Source organism: Peromyscus eremicus, chromosome 11 (genome assembly GCF_949786415.1).
Source record: "Peromyscus eremicus chromosome 11, PerEre_H2_v1, whole genome shotgun sequence".
NCBI classification, from domain to species: Eukaryota; Metazoa; Chordata; class Mammalia; order Rodentia; family Cricetidae; genus Peromyscus; species Peromyscus eremicus.
The window spans coordinates 19,469,621-19,492,643 of record NC_081427.1 but is presented as its reverse complement, the minus strand read 5'-3'; the positions used below and the strand labels follow the sequence as shown (position 1 = coordinate 19,492,643).

Here is a 23,023-nt window from a genome sequence, read left to right as displayed (position 1 = left end):
AAGATGAGACAACCAGTGTTAGGAACACTTCTTTATATTCTCATTAAAAGTTTAGAAAGTGGTTGATGTTTATAAAGTTGAAAGTATTTTAATAGGTCAGATTTCACAATTCCTTTCCAAAGTTGTAATGCAAGAAAATAATAATGACATCTTACTCTACAATAATATAATTAAAATTATAAAATAATAAAATATTGTCTCTCCCATAAAATTGAGATGTTGGAAATAGCTTTAAATTTTAAAACTACAAATCAAGAGCAAAAACCAGAATCTGCTCTATGACTCTATATTAGCAACCCTTTCAAGAAATAGAGGGTGGTATTAGTAGTTTTTAATCTCTATTTATTTATTTATCTGTCTATCTATCTATCTATCTATCTATCTATCTATCTATCTATCTATCTATCTATATCTATCTGTCTATCTATCTATTTATTATTTTTACTTTGTTTATTTGTTTATTTATTTATTTATTTTGGTTTTTCAAGGCAGGATTTCTCTGTGCAACAGTCCTGGCTATCTTGGAACTCACTTTGTAGACCAGGTTGGCCTCAAACTCACAGACATCTGCCTGCCTCTCCCTTCCGAGTGCTTTGATGCATGTACCACCATACCTGGCATAATACAGTTTTTATGGTCCCTGACAGCTCTAGTCAGATGGTCTCTGCTATCCATTCTCAAAAAAGCAATTAAATAGGCATATAAGAGAGAAGGACAAAAAAACAGGGTTTATTCAGCATGACCAGGTTGGAAGGAAAAGCAAATACAAAAGGGCCAGTGATGCCCAACTGGTCCACCTTTGAGGTACTAACATGAGGTTTTGTTTAAACAAATTTCACTGAATATGTATAACAAATAAGTACCAGTCAAGTTTGGCCCTCCCCATCATTGACACTATCTTGTCTCAGTTCCAGTTTCTCCTGTGATTTGGTATGTGTGGTTGTCCAAATTATGTGAACTCATTTGGGGAGACAAGTTTCTCCTGTGGCTAGCACCTGGTTTCAGTCTTTTCTTCTCCAGCATGAGATGTCTGGGAAATTTCCAATTTCTTGGTGACTTCTCATTCAGTAGTCTAATAGCATAAGTGTACAACCCAAATGTCTCCATAGAATATCTCCATTGCTACAGGATGGTGACTGTGAGACCGTGGAAATGCAGAGACATGTGCACAGGATCACTGAAACAGTCAGTGTTGGGTTGTAAGTGAACATGTTTTGAAGTAAGGCAGCCTCAACCGTTGTTCTGGATTCCCTGTGTTTTTCCTTGGTGTAGCAACACATAAAATGCTTAATGACTTCATTTTTGTCCTTTGAAGCATTCTTCCTACATCAGCTTTGTTTGGAATTATTTAAATCATTTCCTCAGTGGACTCATTTTGTTTTTTGAAAAGCTCCAGCATACATGGCTGAGAGAAATGCTCTTAATTGGCTTGAGTGCTATCTTCACAGAAGGAAACTGCATATTATAAATAATAATTGGGAATCAAAACTATTTTATCAGAGATAGAGAAGGCATTGAGAAACCATGTCGTGTTTTGACATCATTTAATGCTTTTATAAACATCAATGCCATTGCTATATTTTTATGCAAATTGCATTGTCCAATAACTCCAGCTCTTCTTGTGAATATTCTAATGAGAATTCAATAGCTTGTCTATTGTTTGAAAGGATAAAATTACTGCAATTGGATTTTTTTTTACTTGAAATGTTATGGAAATGTTTATTTCTTAATATTTAAATAACTCAGGTGCTTCTAACTTTTTTAATGAAGCAATGCCTATCCTAAAAATACCATTCCATCCAGTCCTTGGCCTATAGGCCCAGAATAATTTGTTGAAATCTTTTCTGCACATAGTAAATTATCCACTTTGCCACTACTGTATGCATTTCCCCCTCCATGATTATTCAATTTGATTTTTAAAGAGATATCTTTCAGACCAGTTGAGGCATAAATACTGATATACTGATGTATTCAAAATATTCAAAATAATGATGCATATTTTCTTCTGCTTCTTCTCTTGTTCACTGTAGCTAACCCACAAATGTCTCAAGATTTTCTGTATATTTAAAAAATAATTAATGGAGGAAAATAATAAAATAATTGCTTTAAAAAGCATTTACCAAGTCTTGACAACCTTAATATGAAGGCTGTGACTAATTCCTTTCTAACTGGCCACTTGTGCACATATGTCCAAGTTAACTCTTTCCATTCAGTCTAGCTTGTTTTAGTCTGACTGCATGAGACAGGTTTTTGCTTAAGCAAAGCTTTTATATGTGAAATCCTTAGCAGAATCTGTTGGTGTGTGTCAGTATTCCCAGCACTTGGGAGACTGAGAGAATGACATCAGGAGTTCAAAGTTCCCCCACCTACATTGATAGTGTGCTCAAGGACAGCCTGGGCTACATATTGTTTCTGAAAAAACAATACCATGTAGGAAGTGGGAGGGGATTGGATTCAGAATTAAAAGTCATGGCATCCAAGTAAGACAAAGTGGTTATTCACTAAATTTCCTCACTAAGCCCCGGGTGAAATCCACTTGCAAGTTAGGTCTCTCCAGCTCCTAGGAAAATAGAGTGCTAGGTTTTCTGGATATACTTGAGCTATTTATTAAGTACCTTAATCCAAACAGTAGCCCTATAATTTAAGTGTTCTTTAAGTAACACTTAGATCTACAGCATGGGGTATAATCCCGCTCATTTGGTGTGTGGACAAATGGGTGAGTCAGAAATAAAACTGCAAGCTACCACATTTTCCTTTACATCCCTTTCCTTGGTCTTGTCAGTTCCTTGACTTAAGAAAGGGGCATTTCTTTCAGGAGGGATGCAGCTCGTCACTGATATGAAGCTAATTGCCTTCTTGTGCACCTAATTGTGCTACTAAACTCACACACCCTTAAAAAAAAAAGTTCTTTCAGAGTGAAGAGAGTTGGCTTGGCTCTTTTCTTATCCATTTCTCAAACTCATGTGCTCTCCTTCAGCTGGGGAGTATATTTTCATGTCCAAGGCAGCAAATAGGCATTTACATCTCAAAGAATCTATTTGAAGGAGTCTCCCTCCCAGGGAAAGTGATGTATATATTTACTCTTCAGTATCTATGGATGTTATCAAACAAAATTATTCAAACTGACATCACATGTCAATTCAAGAGGCAGCCAAGGCTTTGTCAGACCCAAAGTATGCAACGTACATTATCCAAAGAGCAGTGTTCAGGTACATCTCTCACAACCAGGAATGGTGTGTTTGACCAGAACAAAGGAACATTTTTCACCAAGAAATACTTGTCTTCTCACAGAAAAAGTTAAATATTTTGTAATGTAATCAGTGCTTTTCTTTGTGCGTCTAAGAATCCACCCAGCATCCCGCCCACGCTTCATTATATTTGGATCATTAAAACAGCCTTGAAGTTCATGTAGGATGCCCACTGTATGTTTTCCTTCGCATACTTGGAATAAATATTCAAGAGAACTCAGTTTGAGTTTTTTTGGGTTTTTTGTTCTCTTTTTGTAGCATTAAGATGAAATAAAATAGTGAGTCCTTGGTGAGCTACAGGAAATCTAATTTTTATTTCGTTTATGAGCTTGTATTCTAGAATGATAGAGATTCAGCTGTGGAAATTTCATTCATTATCCCTTTAGTACTAGCATATTGCCTTCTATAACACAATCATTCAGTTAACCTCTAATAATTAATTTTTTGGTGCTACACCGTTTAATCAATATACACATTTCATCGGAAGAGGTCATGTAAATTTCATAATGTGCTATACACACATAAAATTAAGTGGACATTGGTCCTCAAAAATATATTATTTTCTTCTATAAAATGGACTGGAACTTTAATTTGAAATCACAGTTACAAATATTATTTTGAGATCCTATAATTTTTCTTTAAAGGATCATTAGTTCCACTTTTATATTGCTAATGTATACATACATATATATGTATATATTTGCATTTGTTTGTATTAACCTTAATCTTAGTGACTAAGAATTTCCATTGGTCTTTCTTTTATTATTTCATTTATTGCATTTATTTCTTCTTCAATACACTAATGAATCACAAATTTAAAAAGAAAATTTTCAAAACATGATTGAAAAAGGAAAGTTAGGCAAGAAGAAACAGATGAATAACTGTTTAAACTGTGAAAACTTAATAACTTTTAAGGACCGCCTGTCTGCTACCATTATTTGTACATTTTGTCTTGAATGTATTCAATTATCTGTTTTATATTTATTCTATTATAATTCGTTTCTCTTTATTCTTATTATAATAAATATTTAGTCATCCATGATTTAATACTGTTTTAAAATAATTTTAACACTTAAATGATTACTCTTGTTCATTATTTCTGGAAAATAATATATTACTTTGTGTGGTTTAATTAAATTTCTTGAATTGCTTTGAAATAAATAATTAGAATTACAATAAGTAGGCTATTTTTACTGTTATTGTTATAACATATTTTGAAAGGAAAGTAATTTAATATAATGTGATAATAATTTGCTCATGTTCCTAATCATTTTACATAATGTTTTAAGCTTATAATTCCTTGGTAAATCAACAGAAACTCAAGAATTTTTTTTCCAAATATACATACAATGATAAACTAATGTTTTAAAAGTATATGCTTCTAACTAAGCATAAGTTTGAAAGTTTATACAAGCATTAACGAATGTAAGTTTTTGATATGTTCCTAAAATTAATTTCTTAAAACATTATGCATGTAAATGGAATATAATCAAGAGAATATCCATCTAAAATACATACATATCTGTCCCTGATGCACTGTCACATAATGAAGGTGACAGATGTCCATAGCAAGATATGTTTTCAACTTCAAAAGTAGAAAGTTTCTTTTTTTCATTTAATGTATTTGTTTATTTTAAGTGTGGTGTGTGTGTGTGTGTGTGTGTGTGTGTGTGTCTGCATGCCATATGTGTTTCAGTGCCCACAGAATCAAAAGGAGGTGTCACATCCCTTAGAGCTGGAATTACAGATGTTTGTGAGCTGCAGGTTCTCTGGATGAGTAGCAAGTGATCTTAATCACTGACCCATTCTCTATCTCCCTAGAGAGTTGCTTAAAATGTCTATTCTTTTAAAATCAAAGTTGATCCTTAAAAAAGCCATTCCTCTATGGTATGGATATATTCAATCTGAAACTATATTTGTAAATGAAGTGGATAATCTTTTTCTTTTTAATTGAAAGACTTTCTTTGGAAAAACCATTTGTTACCTATAGTGTTTCTATTTCTTTGTTGTTGTTTTTGAGACAGTCTTTGTTGTTCTGAAACTCTCTTTGTAGACCAACACACGGGAGATCCACCTGCCTCTGTCTCCTGAGTGCTAGGATTAAAGTTGGGTGCCACCACACCCAGCTGTAAAATTTCTATTTCATTTTAATATTTTCATAGTTCTTTTGGCAAGGCAAAACCTACCACACAATAAGTTTCTAAACTGGATGAACTCTTCTAGATCATTGCTTTAACTTACATCAAATAACCCCGTTAAAGCAAGTACTTCCCCTCTCTGTTCCCTCTCTACTCCCTGCTCTCTGCTCTGCTCCAGGCCATCTCTCCCTCCCCCAGGCCTGGCTCCTCTCTCTCTCCCCCTGCCCCCTTTCCTTTCTAATAAAGCTCTCTGTAACTCTATAAAAAAAAAAAAAAAAAAAGCAAGTACTTCCCTAAATTTGTTTGAAAACCTCAAATAATGTCACATGGCATTTTGAAAGACACTAGGTAAGCTTCCACAAAAGCAAAGTAATCATTACAAATCGAGTTTACTGAAATATATGTGCATGAGGATCAAAATCAATTTACTTCTAAAAGTTTTGTTTTTGAGATTATAATCTAATCATGTCTTTCCCCCCCCATCCCTTTTTTCGTTCTGAAATCTTACCTCTACTTGTTCTTTCAAAAGTTCATGGAAGCCGGGTGGTGGTAGCACACACCTTTAATCCCAGCACTAGGGAGGCAGAGGCAGGCAGATGTTTGTGAGTTCAAGGCCAGCCTGGTCTTGAAACAAACAAACAAAACACAAACAAACAAAAAGTTCATGGAATCTTTTTACATTAATTGTCACTACTTGCAGCTCTCTCTCTCTCTCTCTCTCTCTCTCTCTCTCTCTCTCTCTCTCTCTCTCTCTCTCTCACTGTGTGTGTGTGTGTGTGTGTGTGTGTGTGTGTGTGTGTGTGTGTGTGCACTTAAGCATAACCTGCTCAGTTTGTGTAATGCTATTTTTAGTATGTTTCAAAATGACATATGTGATCCCTATCCTACCAGCAGACATGTGATGGCTGTAATGTTCTCTTTCCTGCAGCTGATACAGACCATAAGTGCAGTTGACAAAGATGATCCCTTAGGTGGACAGAAGTTTTTCTTCAGTTTGGCCGCTGTTAATTCTAACTTCACAGTACAGGATAATGAAGGTCATTTTTGAACTCTTTTTCATATCTAATATAACGTCAATGGGAATTTACCCCCAAAGTAATTATTTCAATATAACAATTCATTTATTTATGCTTCCTATCAACTTAATGATGTAAGCATAAAAACCTGTTCATCTCCATTTGTAGTCATGTGTTACTATAATATCTTGTTTGAGTTTATATACTCTCTTAAATTTAAAATATTAAAATCAGTTATAAAACTGTGGGTGTTCAGAGAAAAATTAAATGTTGAAATGTTTAGAAGGGCTGCAAATAATTAGTTGATATTATAAACATGATAGAACGTGAATGGCTGTAGGAAAGAAAGATTCTGTGCATTTATTACACAAACTCTCTTGGGACGTAGTGGTAGCAGACGTACTAGAGCCAGTTAGACATAAAGGAAAGTAGTGGGGAAGGAGAGAAAACCACAGAATCTTCCAAAAGCATTTGCATGTTCCTTGTAGTGACAAGCATGCTACTGTCCTTTGTAAAATACAAATATTATCTCTCTGAAATCATTTTTGTTCCATAAAAGGCAGAAAATATTTTACATAAACATTGTGAAAATGACTATCATTTTTAAAATGTTGATAAATATGTATCATGAGAACTGTACTACTGTAGAGTATACACATGCCCACACAGACACATGAGTGTGTGTGTATGTGTGTTATTAGAACTCATTTATATTTTTTGTATTTCATAACAAATCATGACCTTAGCTCATGTTGGTAGAAGATATATTTGCCATACCATGTCTGCAGATGTATTTCTAGTAAATCGCATAACCACACTGGCAAATACACAGTACTTTCTTCACAGTGTCTGAGAAGTGTTAGCAAGGCCAAGTGGCTGTATTTCCTTAAGGTGGTTTTCGTGCATCATAAAAAAAGCTTAAGACATTGGATCATTTTACATCACACTAGCTACTCACCAAGAGATTGCATCCAGTAGAATGTTCACATAAATGAGACAAAGAAAAGTTATCCATTTGAGACATGTGCTTTCACTAAATCTTAAGATTTAAAATGTCCTTGTTTTCTGTCACTCTAGACACATAGAGTAATTGGATTAGAAAAGAGTAACGTAGACATGGCAGAGGATATACAGAATGTTGAGCTGAGTCTGAATTTCAGATGAACAACATCCAGTATAATTTCAATTTGTTGAACCTAGCAACCTGAACATAGACTTCAGATTACAGCTGTCTGAATTGAATCCTCAGTACTAAATTGACAATACCTGTTTCTGGGTTTATTTAATTTTGATTCTTTTCCTGTGAAGCTGAGCACTAGATGTTAAAAAGTGTGGTAGATTAGGATTGGTACTAGCATAGCACTACTTTCCAAGGTCCCGGAGAAACCACTGAAGACTCACCTTAGTTAAACTTTAACATAGGTTATGATTTTGTTTTACTAGAAATAATTATTGAACCTATATAAATTACTCAAAGCAAGGAACAAACGTATACAAATACCAACCTGAAGAGCTCACTGAGTTGCATTCCATTTAATTTGGTGGAATATTTGGTCTAATTTATATATGCCATTGTTTTCTGTTTGGGATGAAGGTTTAAAGGAACTATAATTATAGAGAAATTAACTAAAGGATACATTTTTTGTGAATGTTTCCTCATGTTTATTCACATGTTCATCTTAAATATCTTATTTAATGATACCAATCCTTTTAAAATTAATTTATTTCTGTGGTAAGTTAAATATATATCATGTTTTTTTTTAAATCTAATTCTTCCATAAAATTTAAAGCGTAAGAGGTAGTTTAAAATAAAAATTCATTTTGGTTCTTAAATGTGGCAAAAGCATTACAAAATTAAGATTTAAAGTTCACAAAAAGACAGCTAGACAAGAAGATTCTCAAAATGCCCACCTATATGTACATTTTGATCTGTATGCTCCTTTGTTCCTATTATTTTAAACTTCTGCTTTCCTGACATAGTTAACATTTCCCTGATAATGTAGACAGCACTTGTTTTAGATTCAGCCACTGAACCAGGGAGCAAGTGCCACTTTCTTTCTCTGTCCTGTTTGTTTCACTTACAACTGATTGATTGTCGTTTCTCTATTGGCCTTGCAGATAGCCCTTTGAGAACCAAGTCTACATCCATCTGACAGAAAAAAAACAAAACAAAAGATGAGATAGAAACTAACATACTCAGTGTTTTTTAAAAGCTGGTTATTTGAGACTAGAAGAAATTACATCTACCTTCCCCCACAATTCACATTTAGGAGAATTGGATTACTTATCAGATTAGGGAAACTTTCACTAGCAGAGTAGGAGGCCAACGCATGGTAAACTTCATTAAAATTCTACATTTTTTGAAATGTGATTTGACACTCCACAACAGTGATAGCAAGGTGCTCATTAATCATATACATGATATATTTGTTTATATATTACATATAATATAATTTCTTATAGTTTTACTTTAATGGATGGAAGCAGTGTTCAGAAATATTTAATATTTGCTAATCTTTGATTATATATCTCAATCTTAAGGCATCTTAAGATTGAGCTGTATCATATTTTCTTTATAATTATTGAAACATATTTTGTCATGTGAAAGCACACATTCAGACAAGTGTAAATTTAAACAATTAAAGGGATTATTTTTCTTGATTAAAAACTTATTTTTTTAGCCTCCAGACTATTTATCATCTGTGCAGACATCAAAAATGAATTTATATGTTTACCTTTATGGGACAATCACTTGAAACCTAATCGTCAATGCAGTCTGGGCATAGAGCTGCAATCTGTAATCTCAATACTTGAGAGTGTGAGCAGGGGAGCTGATCTTAGTCAAGTCCAGCCAGTGCTACAAAGCAAGATCCTTTCTCAAAATAAATGAAAAAAATAAATAAACAGTAATACATAGCACTAGCTTCTCTGTATTATCTAGGAGACCTTGCCTAGTTTGAATTGTGTTGTGCATATTGAATACAAAAAAAAAATCCCAATTTATATAAACTGATGATGATTTTTATTTAAAACCACGGTTCACATCAAAACACATCGACTGCTCCAAATTGCATGTAACGCTTTGTCATTGGTTTTAGATAACACTGCCAGAATTTTAACCAGAAAGAACGGCTTCAACCGACATGAAATAAGCACCTATCTCCTGCCTGTGGTGATATCTGATAATGACTACCCGATTCAGAGCAGCACGGGCACCCTGACCATCCGAGTGTGTGCCTGCGACAGCCAGGGCAACATGCAGTCCTGCAGTGCCGAGGCCCTGCTCCTCCCTGCCGGCCTCAGCACCGGCGCCTTGATAGCCATTCTCCTCTGCATCATCATTCTGCTGGGTAAGAAGGGTTCGAGAACAGTGTTGTTGAATGGGAAAGGTTAGCACCAAAGCACACCACCACCCCTCAAGTTTAAAGATTCCCGCAAATTAACTGGTAAAATCCGTTAACAAAGAAACATTTTATCCAATCAGAATACATAGTGCTGAAAGGAGGCTTTACGGTAATAGAAGTAGTGGGACTCTATCTGCAGGAAGTAGATTCAAATATTCATAAAAATACACATCAAAAATGTCCTTCATGACAGTATACTAAATGAAATAAAAGCAATAATGGTAACACGAGCCCCCATCCCTAACGTGGTGGCTATCTCTGATTGATAATTGCTGACAAAGGAAAAATTATTTTCTCCAACAGAGTCTCCCCCAGCCTATGAATAGATGGCCAATACAAATGGAACTCAATGAGATTTTTCAAGTTTGTGGTTTTTTTTTTTTTTTTTTTTTTTGTCTCAATGCTTTGTCAGAGTGCTTTTTTCTTTTTACCTTATAGGTCTTTTACTTATTATATTATGGTTTCTGATTTTTGATGGGATCCCTATGTGTGCAAATTTGTGTGTCTTTGTAAACTAAGGAAAAGCAAAATGAGCTCTTCTGAAAAGCCCAAATTATAAACTTAAGAAAAACAACCAGAGCATTTAATGTTAACAAATATAAATAACAGAAAACAAAGTACATTTTGAGTAATAGTGATTTCTACTTGCTTTAAACACATTTTCTAAATAGAGATATTTAAGGAACTAAGGTTTTCCCTTGTATTTTCCACTTGAATGAGTTCACATTTTTCTCCAAATATCTTAAATGATCAATAACAAAATGTCTAAGGAGAGTAAATAGAAAATGAAACTCCACCAATGACATTTGCATTAGCTTTCTCCTACAGGTATGTGACTATCATTTTTGTGATGTGTTTCTTCTGTTGTACATATTTGCTTGTTTGAGATGAGTTTCTGGGACGATCACAATTGTGTTTTGGAGTTAATTCAGTGTGCTATGAGTTTACGCTTTGATCTGAATTAATCTGATTTAACAATTTTGTTGGGAGTTTTCTTAAAGGGCACGGATAAATTTCCAAGGCAAATATCAGATAAGTTTTCTAAACAATGGAGTCACCTTGTCCCCAGTCATCAAGGCCTTTTGGTAAAGTTAGCAAAAAGCTGTGTAAATCCATCAGCAAAGCTGTGGAGCTGAAATTACTAGTCTCAATTGTGTGATGAACATCACTTCCTCTAATTATGTAAGGAAGTGATAGAATGTGTGGGCTTATCATCATATCCTTTTAGTAAAGTGGAATTCAATTTGACTAATTTTTTGTCAGTTCTTTGGTGTGGGGTTTTGACCCTAGAGCCTTGAGCATTCTTTACAACTGAGCTAACTGAAAGATAATTCCTTCATGTAAGTTTAGTATTTAATGCAAAAGATTAATATTTTCCATACTGTCAGGAAGATACTTTAATTCTCCGAAAAATAAATAACAAATAGTCATCATAGTTAAGGAATAATCTTCATTGTTTGAAAAATGAATCAGAAACACCATACTAACCATCACAGCTAAACCCTTCTCAGCCTCTGAACAAAAATGTCCAAAAATCACCCCAAATTCTGGCTTCCCATGCAAGATATAAACACCTTCCCACAGTGTAGTGCTTGAGTTCTGGATTGGTTGTTTGGGGATGAAGTTCTAACGCGTCTTCTTGTCTTTGTTCAAGTTATAGTAGTCCTCTTTGCAGCTCTGAAAAGGCAACGCAAGACCGAGCCTCTGATCTTATCCAAGGAAGATATCAGAGACAACATCGTGAGCTATAACGATGAAGGTGGCGGAGAGGAGGACACCCAGGCCTTTGACATCGGTACCCTGAGGAATCCTGCAGCTATTGAGGAGAAAAAGCTCCGGCGAGATATAATGCCTGAAACGTTATTTATACCACGGAGGACTCCTACAGCCCCGGATAACACGGACGTCCGGGATTTCATCAACGAGCGGCTCAAAGAGCATGACCTGGACCCCACTGCACCTCCCTACGACTCACTGGCTACCTACGCCTATGAAGGAAACGACTCCATTGCTGAATCTCTGAGCTCATTAGAATCAGGTACCACTGAGGGAGACCAAAACTACGATTACCTCCGAGAATGGGGACCTCGGTTTAATAAACTAGCAGAAATGTATGGCGGCGGAGAGAGCGACAAAGACGCTTAGCCTGGCACCAGAGTTCTGCTCCAGGAGAAAAAGTAACTTTGCGGATCTTGTCTCCACTTCACAATATTTGATATTCAGGAGAATTTTTTTCCTGCCACTCAGCACAAGTTTTCCACTTATTTCTTAATTTGTTCATTAATTATATTAATTCTTTCCTGTAGGATGTCTCATGGAATATATACAACATTTTATTTAATCACTTCCAAGAGCCAAAGCTATGGAAATTCAATGTTGTCCATCATAGTAAATAAAAGAAACCTGATCAGGATAGTTCTCCCGTAAGCAACCTCACGAACAAGCCGCTTCTGTTAGATACACGTCTTGCCCTTGCAAATGAAGTTTTGAAAAGGCAAAGAAAACATTTAAGATATATCCTGTTCTGTACATTAAGTTAAAAAAAAATGTACATGTGGTATTGTAGGTGTGATATGCAGCCTGGTATATAAGCCTTTGTGCAATTTCATTTCATCAAATTCTATCTGCTAATGTTTTATATTTATATTTTTGTATTTATTTTTAAAAAAATAAACCAGTTTTTACAACTACTTTGTCTCTAGCTTTTCTTTTCCATAAATTTCTTTTCTTCCTCCATAAATTAAAATCTTGTTACCAAATCAAATTAAATACACGAGAAGAAAAATGCTTTATAGGCAATGTTGAAAGCCTTGACCAAACAGATATCACGGGTAAGCACTGCTCTTCTGCAATAAATCATTACACTGTGATATGTGCAAAACTTTCACACTAAAAGCATCCATCAGTTATAAACCACTTATAATTTATTATTTTAAAAATTTACAAGAATGGTGCTCTAACCCCTAAAGTCGCAGAGTCAATCACACTTAAATTGTTGCCACTCTTGGCTCTTGTGCTAAATACACTGGTGGTCCAGCATTTTCCTCTCACCCACATTTACTAAAATAGTATCTGGAAGAATAAAACATTTTCTCGTTTTTGAATGACGTTTGTGCTATTGAGGTTTATAGACAATACTACTACGAGTTCACACACTTCTTAGGCTGGAATAACCATTGAATGGAATTATATTTACCCCCCATGGTGACTTTGAAAATGCCTAGTACTGACAGTAATGACACTGAATATTCCATTAAGATGCAGCTTCACAATTATGTCAGCTTTCCGAGATGCATCACACATTATGGTAACAAAGCCTTTTTGTGTAAGAATGACTTAATAGACAGCAAAAGAACAAGTTGAAAAACAAACTTTTAAGTACTGGTGGTAGATCATCAAATGTTACTGAGAATTCTGGAGGTGAGAGCAATATTATTACTTGTTGTTCAAGTCCTACTCCATGATTTATTTGTAAATGGAATACTTTACTAGTAGATACAGAAGTCACAATCCCTGCTGAGTATATTGTAAACAATACCAAAGATTCATTGCTAATTAGTGAAATTGCTGTGAGTTGAGTAGGTCTGCGTGAGATGTTGATAAATCCTTAATGCAGAACTAATTATTTCAGCCTTTTTTGGATGGTGACTTTTTTCTAGCTTCCAGGCTGAAAGGGCCCATACTACTCTACCCACTGATGCTTCCGTTTGTCTAATAGTCTGATTATGAAAGAGAGACAACCCATGAGGCTCAATTAAAATCACAGCCAAGGAGGACACATCAGGCTGGATATTAACACTTCATTTGACAGAACCACTAGTGTATATCATACATTGGCTTCCAAAAGAGACTAGGTTTAAGAAAGAGAACGTTTCCCTTTTGTGCTGATTTGAAATGAATAAAATGCTGTTTCCTGGAGAGATCAGTCATTAAAAGAATAACAAGTTGACAAAAGAAAAGAAAAACAAAGGCCTCCTAATGTCTCAAATTGGTCATAAGTAAAAATAGAATTTTTGTTGGGATTATTTCTACCTTTTCCACACAAGTAGTTCCTTGTGTCAATCTTAGATATCAATAATGTAATTCTTATGTCTATAATGCAATTCTTATGTGAAGAATTTTAATTATCTTCATTCAGAAATGTCAAGTGATGTTAAATTGTTCTGGCATTTACTTAGTCATCCATTATTTTAAAAATCAGGAATTGTGACAGTAATCTCTAGCATATCCAAAATTAACTTCAGATATGGTCTTTAGTAGGATCGATGGGCAGGCTTATTTGCCAGTTGTGGGGAAATTGGTCAGTAGAAGACCACCAATATTGTTATTAATTAAGATGGTATGTTAAAGTTATTTCTTGGTAGCCATGAAATTCAGAACATATGTTATAAAAATCTATTTCTAGCCTCTCAGTCATCTGCTGGTATTGTGCTTGCACAATGGAATGGCCAGAATGTAGTTTATTCCAACATTAGTTTTCAGTGTCAATGGGGCTACTGTCTCTCAAAATATTATTAATGTAACTGAAACAATGTAGGTTTTTCATTTCTTCATCCATATATATCTTCAATATAAATTGTTTATTGAGCATCTATTATTAAAACCAAGGAATGTTCTAACACCCAGAGATGTAATAAATTATATATAATTCTTCTATTTATAACTGTGTATTTCTTTCACTTGTAAAGTTAAAAGATGGGGAAAACTATATTGTAATGAAAACCACTGCGTTTATAAGAAACTATCTAGCTCTTATGATTAGCTTTTCTAGGAAAAGAATCATTCTGTTCTCTTTTTTTCCATGACTTATATATTTAGAAATTTGAAAATGACTTCTGAACTTTGGAGCATTAAAAAGGCTAACCAAGTATAGTTTCTCCTTGTAGCAAAGTATCAAAGGTTATGAAATTACAAATTCATGGTCTTAAATTGAAATTTCTCTCTCTCTCTCTCTCTCTCTCTCTCTCTCTCTCTCTCTCTCTCTCTCTCTCACACACACACACACACACACACACACACACACACATATATATATACAGTGTTACATAACTTCAAAAATATTGGGCATGTACTGGTAGGTTAATCAACATATACTACAACTGATTCAATATCTAGGGTCTTTCAAAATAGAAGAGGCTAATATTAGAATTCATATGTCTTAATATATCAATATATCTACATAAGTTTCTAGGTATAATTTATTTCTACAATATGTGCACATGTAACTATGACTATGATGAACCAATTCCATAAAACATTCAAGGATATCATATGTTTTAGAGTTTATGAGTAGATACAAAACCTAATGTGTATGTATGTGTTTTTATGTACAATTTATCCATTAAGTAATGTCATTTAAACACACATAGGGAGCTGAGTCACTTCCTGTAGTCCTTTTTACACTATGAGTCCTTGTATCTTCATACCAAAAGCAGCAATAGGGAATCTCAACAATCACGTCCAACTAATTCACTAGTTGTGAGTTAATAGTTACATCTTGTTTGTTTTAAGAGAAAAATGAATTAAAGTTCATAAATTTTCAAAGGATCCTGAAAAGATGGAATACACACAGGCCTTTCTCCTGGAAAATCATGTACAACAAATGTTACATATGAGTGCATATGTATGACACAACAGTATATCAGATTAATACAGAGGAATACAACTAACGAAAATATGATAAGAATGGTGCTGGCTTTCAGTCTAGGAGTGTTCAATACATAGTACCTACCTAGTTTGTGGTAGTAATTTACATATTTATCTTTCATCATTACAAAATTACCTTCCTGTGAAATACATTTGTCCAAAACAGAATTGGGTCTTGTTGAATCTTGTCATCATTCTTACCAGTGTCGGCCACCATTCTTCCAATCAGCCTACTCACAAGTATTAAGCACCACTCTATCATTTTTTGTCACATATGCAAATCATTTTATCTTTAATCGCATTAAATTGCCTAGCACTTTAATATCCCCACCTAATGCATTATGAGCCGAATAACTATATTCTTCCTCATGTGGATGTACCCTCCTTGTAGCTGACCTCATAATTTCCTCTATGACAGCTACTAAGATAATTGTCTCAAAAGCTGTCTCTGTCTCTTCAGAAGTGCTGTTCACTACCCACTCATCTATTCTAACAAAACATCATTGATCTTTCAAAAGTTAGAAGGTAATGTAAAATGTTATATTACTTTGTTTTTTAAAATCTTCCCTAGAACCTCCTTCGCTTAAGATTAATTCTAAATTACTACTAAGGATTAATAAATCCCCCAACCAGAAGACATTAAATCTCATTACACAATTAGTTGCATTTGTGGGTTTCTTTTCCCTCATTACTAAGAGAACTTTTGTTGTTATTTTAATGCTTGCTATCACACAATTTATGCCTGAGGTTTTCTGGGAATCTTACTGATGGCTGCTCCTAATAGGAATAACATATATACGACATGTCAAGAAAATAGCTATGCATTTCTCCACCAAACATACGAGCCTGTTGCACTTATATCTACCTACTGCTGGGAAGCACTGTCCTCTAATGAGATGCTCACTCCAAGTCCTTGGAATCCTTAATGGTCTTGTATTTTATTTTATTTTTTAATGAAAATTTTTCATATAATGTACTTTGATTATGTTTTCTTCTTCTCATCCAATTCTTCTCATATCTTTTATAACTCCCTATCCACACAATGTTGGGTTTTTCCTCTTTATCTCTTTCAAAGCAACCAAAAATTGAAGAAGAAAAAAAAAGCATTCAAAAATGTGTCCTATCTAATCTAGTGTGATCTTAAATGTTACTGAAAATAGCAACTTTGATCCTTTGACCTTGTCTAATATACAAAAGTGTACACCTCAATATTTCCATTCTCTTGTCCAAGACAACTCTTTCCACAACTGCTGGAAGTAGTTAGTCATCTTCCTAACTTTGCCCTTTCCTTTTATCTAGTTCTCTAATTATCAAGGTCAGGAGAATGTTTCTCAGAGAGTTTCCTATGTGATTGTTTCCTTCTCCTAAACTCAGTAATGATTTCTGGTTTTACTCAAAGAGATGAGAAGATTCTCAATATGACATGGGTCTCTCCCTTCCTCTTGAGCCCTTCATCTACTCTTCCGTTTACAAACCCACCTTTCCACCTGCTTTTTCATTCCTTTCCTCCATCATGTGTTCACACTGACCACCCCTTCTTACTTTCTCTGTTTACATTTTGATCAACTAGTTAAATCAAGGTCTGCTCTATTATTTTTACATTATGGAATTTGTAATGCTGTGGCCGGCAGAACTGAAGTTGAATGACATTGCTTGCGTTTTGATATATCTATATATTCTTTTAGATTTTAATGACTTTTTTCCCTATGGCTAATTTCTTTCTCATTCAATTACAATATGTTTACAAAAACATGAATTTTGTCAGCTTTTCCCAATATATAGAACTGTTTCATTTACAGATGCTCAATAAACATTTGTTGGAAGAATTTTTAGAAAGTATTTTATTATTTTACTTAAGAGCTAATTCTTTGGAATGCACATAACATATTAAAGGTTTATAGGACTCCTTTCTGTTTCCACAGTGACCGACCTTCTCAGACTGATAGGATGTGCCTTAATGATCCCTTCACTTTCTGGCAACCATTTTGGATATTATTTTAATAATATACGTTTCTACATGCCTTCAGTCATAGCTACTGAGACAAGAAGATCACAAGATCTAAGCTGTCTTGGTGTTCAGTGTGAGTTCAAAGTCAATCTGGCAACCTTGTTTCAAAAAGAGGAAAAATAGTAAAATTAAAAACACAAAATAACTAAAAGTGTAGCACAGTGGTAGTTTCATTGCCTAACATATACAAAGCCTTTGGTTCAGTCTTCAAAAGTGAAAAAGGGAAAAGAACCACTTACAGTAGTTTTAACAGGCATGCAAACCTCTGAACTGTTTTCTGTGAAATAAAACAATGTACAACTATTTTAGAGGGCACACATGTCTAATTGTTTTCTATGAAATAGTATTGCAAAAGTTTTTAAAATCCAAAGATCATATTAATGAGAACTCCACTAAAATAAATGCTAGCATCAGAGGATGGTTATCACTTCACATAGAGTTCTGGTGGCTTGGAATCTGTGTCAAAATTGGGGATATTAGGCTAAAACCGTGGAAAGACTGTATAGTGAGACAGGTACTTCGGGAAAGTATAGGAAAGATCACGAAGAAAGGGAAGTTTTGAAGTCATCTCCACATACAAATTTTTATTTGTTTCATTCAAACCATAATATCTGCATACATTTAGAGCTTATGGATTACTTTGTACAAGTTTCACTTGCAATATCACCAAGATCCACTGAGATATTGATGTTCGAGGAGAACCTTCAAAGCTACAAAGGCATGGACTTTAGAGACTAGCTTGATTTATAAATCTAAAAGAAACGAAACACAGAAATGACAAAATAGCTCCTGATGAGTATATGTGCTTGGAGCCCTAGAGACGCTGTTGATTTGTAAAATAATGAAGTAAATTTAGAGAATCAATAATATATTTTAAACATCTTTCCCTTTTAAGTCACTAAAACCACATTGAAAAATCTAAGTATCAACAACCTTGTGTTTGTTTCATTGAATTCATTTACTGTATGCATTTTATTTTGCATGAGATTCTGTTGCAAATCTCGTTAATTACTTACAAGTATGTATATAATGCTTACCTCCATGCTGAATCAGCTATTAATAGAAAAGAAGAGGGGAAAAGTCACTTTTCACAACTATGATTAATGAAATTAAAAGTAAAGAAACAAAAATAATTTTTTCCAGATATGAGTTCTGATTCTTGCTTTAAACGGTTCTACTTCAGAACATATGCAAATTAGCAAAATGGACATTCTTTATTACTTTAATAGGAAGGGATTAAAAAGATTAGGAAGCACATAATGGAAACCTGGTAGACTATGTGTGAATTTTTTTTTTTCCAGTTGTGGAATTATCCTGAGTTGGGAACGTGACATTTACAACTCCACAGGAAGGTAACACAGCAACTTCATCCCCAAATTTATCCGAACAAACCTCCTACACATTGTGAAATATTTAGAAGCAGGCCTGAGATTTTTAGTATGTTTTTTGCCTCTTTTAACAATCAAAAAGATTGAAGCTGAGTTTTCTTCTCAGCGTGTACCCAGCCTGTTACAGCTTCATTTTATTTTCTTTGCTTTCACTACTAATATACTGAAATTTTCTTACATTATTTTCCCAAAAGTGATCTCTTCTAAAACACTGTGTTAACACGACTAGATCTGTGTTATATAAAAAGCTAGACAAATCCAGTGATTATTTCTGCTGGTGTTTTAATGTTTATTTTTTCTTTCTTTTTCAGAATAGGCCTTTAGCTTTATGAAATCCCTGTGTGAAATTTTCATCTGAATACATGATTAAATTTCAAATTTCTTTAAAGGGGTTAAAATATTTAAAGTTGGCTGCATTTGTGATTGTGTGAGCAGCCCCAAGATTGTAGGTGCATTTGTGATCCCAGCGCATGATCATTACAATATACTGACAGGTCTATGTAATTTAGATAAAAGAAACTCCAAATTTATCATTCCATTTGCTTAAAACACTTAACCCTGATAAAACTCTAGTCCCCATTGCATACTGGGCATCTAAACAGCTATTACATAAATACTCATTGAGTGACTGATTATTCTTGGCATTCCAATGCTTTGTTTTCTAATTTTGGCAGCATGGAAAATGTCAGGTTCCATACCTTCCCCACCCTCAACCAAAAAGGCAACATGTTTCATTCATATCTGAAAAGGCATATTCTAGAAATGTCACAGCAACCTTTAAAGATGACAGTCTCTGCCTAGGAATTCTTGACAGCAACTATACACAATTATGCCAGCTATATATCGAAATTTTCTTACATCATTTTTACCAAAAGTGATAGCTTGAGAAGGCATGTAAGGATTGGTTGGAAGGAAGCAAAAGTTTGATGCATTCTTTAAAATTTTATTTTTAATATAGAAGTAGAGAAAGTGGAATTCCATTTTAAGTTGTTTAAAATAGAAAACTGAATGGTCTCAGATACTTAAAGGTAAACTTTTTTTTATAACTTTTCTACTTGAACGTTTTTATAATTATAATATAGAATATTGGCTCCAATTTTATCTCTCTTCATATTCAATTGGAATGAAAAAATGAAGACAAGCACAAAAAAGGGTACACTCCAAATAATTTATCATCTTAGTACTAGGATAAACTTCAATAATAGTATCACCCACATGTGTGCTTAAAAAACTTGCACATTGAATGTTGACTAATTTATTATACGGGAGTTAATTGAGGATGTATAGGCCTGGTGGTGGTGGTGGTGGTGGTGGTGATGATGATGTTTATGATAGCTGGAACTGGTTTGCATTCTCTGTTCCAGAATTTACATTGTCTTTTATAAAAGACATAAGTAATTGTCACAAGAACTCAATATGGTAAATTATATTATGCTCACTTTCTAAATGAGGAAAATTTAATGTCTGAAAGATAAATGAAATTGCTTAAAGTCCAACTACTGCTAAATGAGTTGAAAGTCAACCAAACTTAGTTCTAGGTGGAACTCTTACACCAATAATTAATACTGGGGAGAATTTTTAAATGTCAAACTTCATCTCTCAAGATATTAATGATAATGAATAGATTGTTCTCTACAGTGCTAATTTGAATGATTTTTTAATTTAAAATGGTAGCATATTACCATTGTACATTGCCACTATCTAGTTTATTAATGATATGTGAATTTGTAAGAATTTTGGTCATCATAGGTCAATTTTCATCAGAATTAATATTAATAAATATACATTTGAGAATACATTTAGAATAGTAGGGACTTTTTCTGTTATAATTTAACTTATCTTACATTTGGAATTGTAAAACATCATACTGGATACATTCATACAAATCTTTGGTAGCTAATGAATTAGAAGTAATTGCATTAATGAGGAAAATTATGGACAATACAAAATGTTTTTATTGGCAAAGGCAAAAGGATCCTGGGTCCTTGCTAGCCAAATAGTCTATTGAGTTGGTGAGTTCTAGCCTCAGTGACGGATCTTATCTCAAGAAAAAAAAAATGGTGAAGTGAGATTTAGGAATACATTCACCTTTTGTCTTCTTATTTTTGCTTGCTCACAAACATGTGTACAGCTCTTCCCGTACATTCGTATCCACACAAATACACCAAAAATACACACTAGATAAGAATGATTTTTATTTCCTTTATTTCATTTAAACAATTAACACCAAACTCAAGTAAATATAATTTGCTAGTGTGCACCTTATACCGTGAACAACTCAAAATAGCACTCGTGTGTGTTTGTTGTTATGGGGAGCAAGGAATTAAAGACAGGTATAAAGATGAGTCCTCTTTCACATCTCCTAATTTATTATTTGGTATGAAAAACAGAAGAAACATGATACAGTTCTATGATGAAGATATAAAAAACAAGATTAGGTTCAAGAATGAAGAATTAGTTTTTAACGTAAGATTATAAATTTAGTTTTAACATAACATTATAAAAGTAATATCATCAAGTCAATATACTGAATTTAATTTTGAATTATAGAGAGTGATGAACAGTTTTCTCATTTGTGTTGTTTACTTAAGTAATATTCTAACTACTGTAAAATCATGTTTTCTCAATCAGTGATTGATTTTTATCTGTATACTGAGTTGTTCTTGCTATCTCTTACAGTATGTCTAGGCTAAGGGGGGTTTTAGTTGTTTTCTGTCATGATGCTACATATCAAATCACCTTCACAGAGCAGAGTCTTTCTTATGAACAGAAATTACTGCTATATAAATATATGAGTTTTTCCATGTGCATTTGGTTATTGCATTTGAAAACTGTATGATGGAATACCATGGTCTTTAACACACATTTTCCCATGTGTATTAAAAATGGGAAATATCAATTAACATTGTCAATTAAAATAAGCCTTCAGAACTTACTTAAGGATTTGAAACTTCTCAGTTGCCCAGTTGAAATAACACATACACATAAACGCATGTTAGTGTGCTCTCATACTGTGTTTTTCCAAACACAACTGCACGTTTCTTGTCTGCTCTTGAGTTCAATTTAAAATATGCAATTTTATGTAATGCAGTGACTCCCAATACTAATTATGTCTTAGATTTGTTCTGTTCCATTGCTGGGTGAGGACACTGCTCATTAAGGCTTTCTAAAAAAATAAAAAATATGAACAAAAAGTCCACTTCATTTGAGTTTATACATGCCCAAAATTTAAATAAAATTTAGCTGATTCCTCTAGGCCAGAATCTCTCTCTCTCTTCTCTCTCTTCTCTTCTCTCTCTCTCTCTCTCTCTCTCTCTCTCTCTCTCTCTCTCTCTCTCTCTCATCTCTTTCTCATATCTTGGAATACCAATGTCAGGTATGAGAAACAAAGGACAATAAGACAATGAGGAAATATTTATTTGGAATTTATATAAGGAAAGGGAAATATTAAAAGTTTAAAATAGTTTTTTCCCACATGACAATTATCATAAAAGTGAGTTGGATTTAAGCATTAGGCTGCCATCTGTCTCTACACACTAGGCTTTTAATCCTATCTTATCTGTGAAAATTAAATCTAAAATTAAATTAATTCCTTAGGGAAAATGATTATTGATGAGAAGACCATGCTTCAATGCCAGATTGAAGGATCATGACCAAGAAGTAAAGAGATCGCTGAAAGTATGAAACTTATTTAAATATGAAATCTGTTCAGGAGTGGAAACATGACAGGCTCAGTCTCAGCCTTATTCACTCCTAGATTTAAAAAAAAAATTGAATCAAGAAACTGATATCAATGGGATGATGGTTTCCAAGGCCTCAAGAGAACCAGTTATTGAAAAAGTGAACTTGAGAGGCTTGAGGAGTCATTCAAATTGGAATTAGATAAGAAGTATGGTTAATTTTTGCCACTTAAAAATATACTTTATGTGGACTTTATCAATATATAGGTTTTATCTCTTCTTAATTCTATACTCTTGATGGATTGGTTAAAAGAAATACAGTTGATTTTGGGTTTTTGAACTTTTATTTTATACAATGAAATGAAATTTGTAATTGAAAATTTTTCAAGAAATTTAGATACATGTAGGAAAAAGAATAATTTTATGAAGGTATATTAACTGCACACTTGTAACTTCCTATACTTTGGGTTTTGTAGATGGAAAACATTGAGGCAG

At 33.8% G+C, this 23,023-nt stretch overlaps 1 protein-coding gene and 1 long non-coding RNA gene across 2 annotated transcripts in view; both read left to right on the top strand.

Annotated features, from left to right (window-relative positions):
- The window catches only part of LOC131921998 (cadherin-10), a 52,015-nt gene extending 39,702 nt beyond the window's left edge, over window positions 1–12,313 (top strand). Inside the window, exons 9-11 of the mRNA XM_059276734.1 lie at window positions 6,315–6,423; window positions 9,501–9,752; window positions 11,461–12,313. Of these exons, the coding sequence (XP_059132717.1) occupies window positions 6,315–6,423; window positions 9,501–9,752; window positions 11,461–11,951 (852 nt within the window). The 3' untranslated portion in view covers window positions 11,952–12,313. The remainder of the gene's footprint in view (window positions 1–6,314; window positions 6,424–9,500; window positions 9,753–11,460) is intronic.
- A 3,585-nt stretch (window positions 12,314–15,898) lies between these two features.
- LOC131921905 (uncharacterized) lies at window positions 15,899–22,571 on the top strand. Its single transcript, XR_009382142.1, has 3 exons — window positions 15,899–15,977; window positions 18,762–18,812; window positions 22,446–22,571. It is a non-coding gene; the product is annotated as an uncharacterized LOC131921905 (long non-coding RNA).
- Window positions 22,572–23,023: the final 452 nt, after the last annotated feature.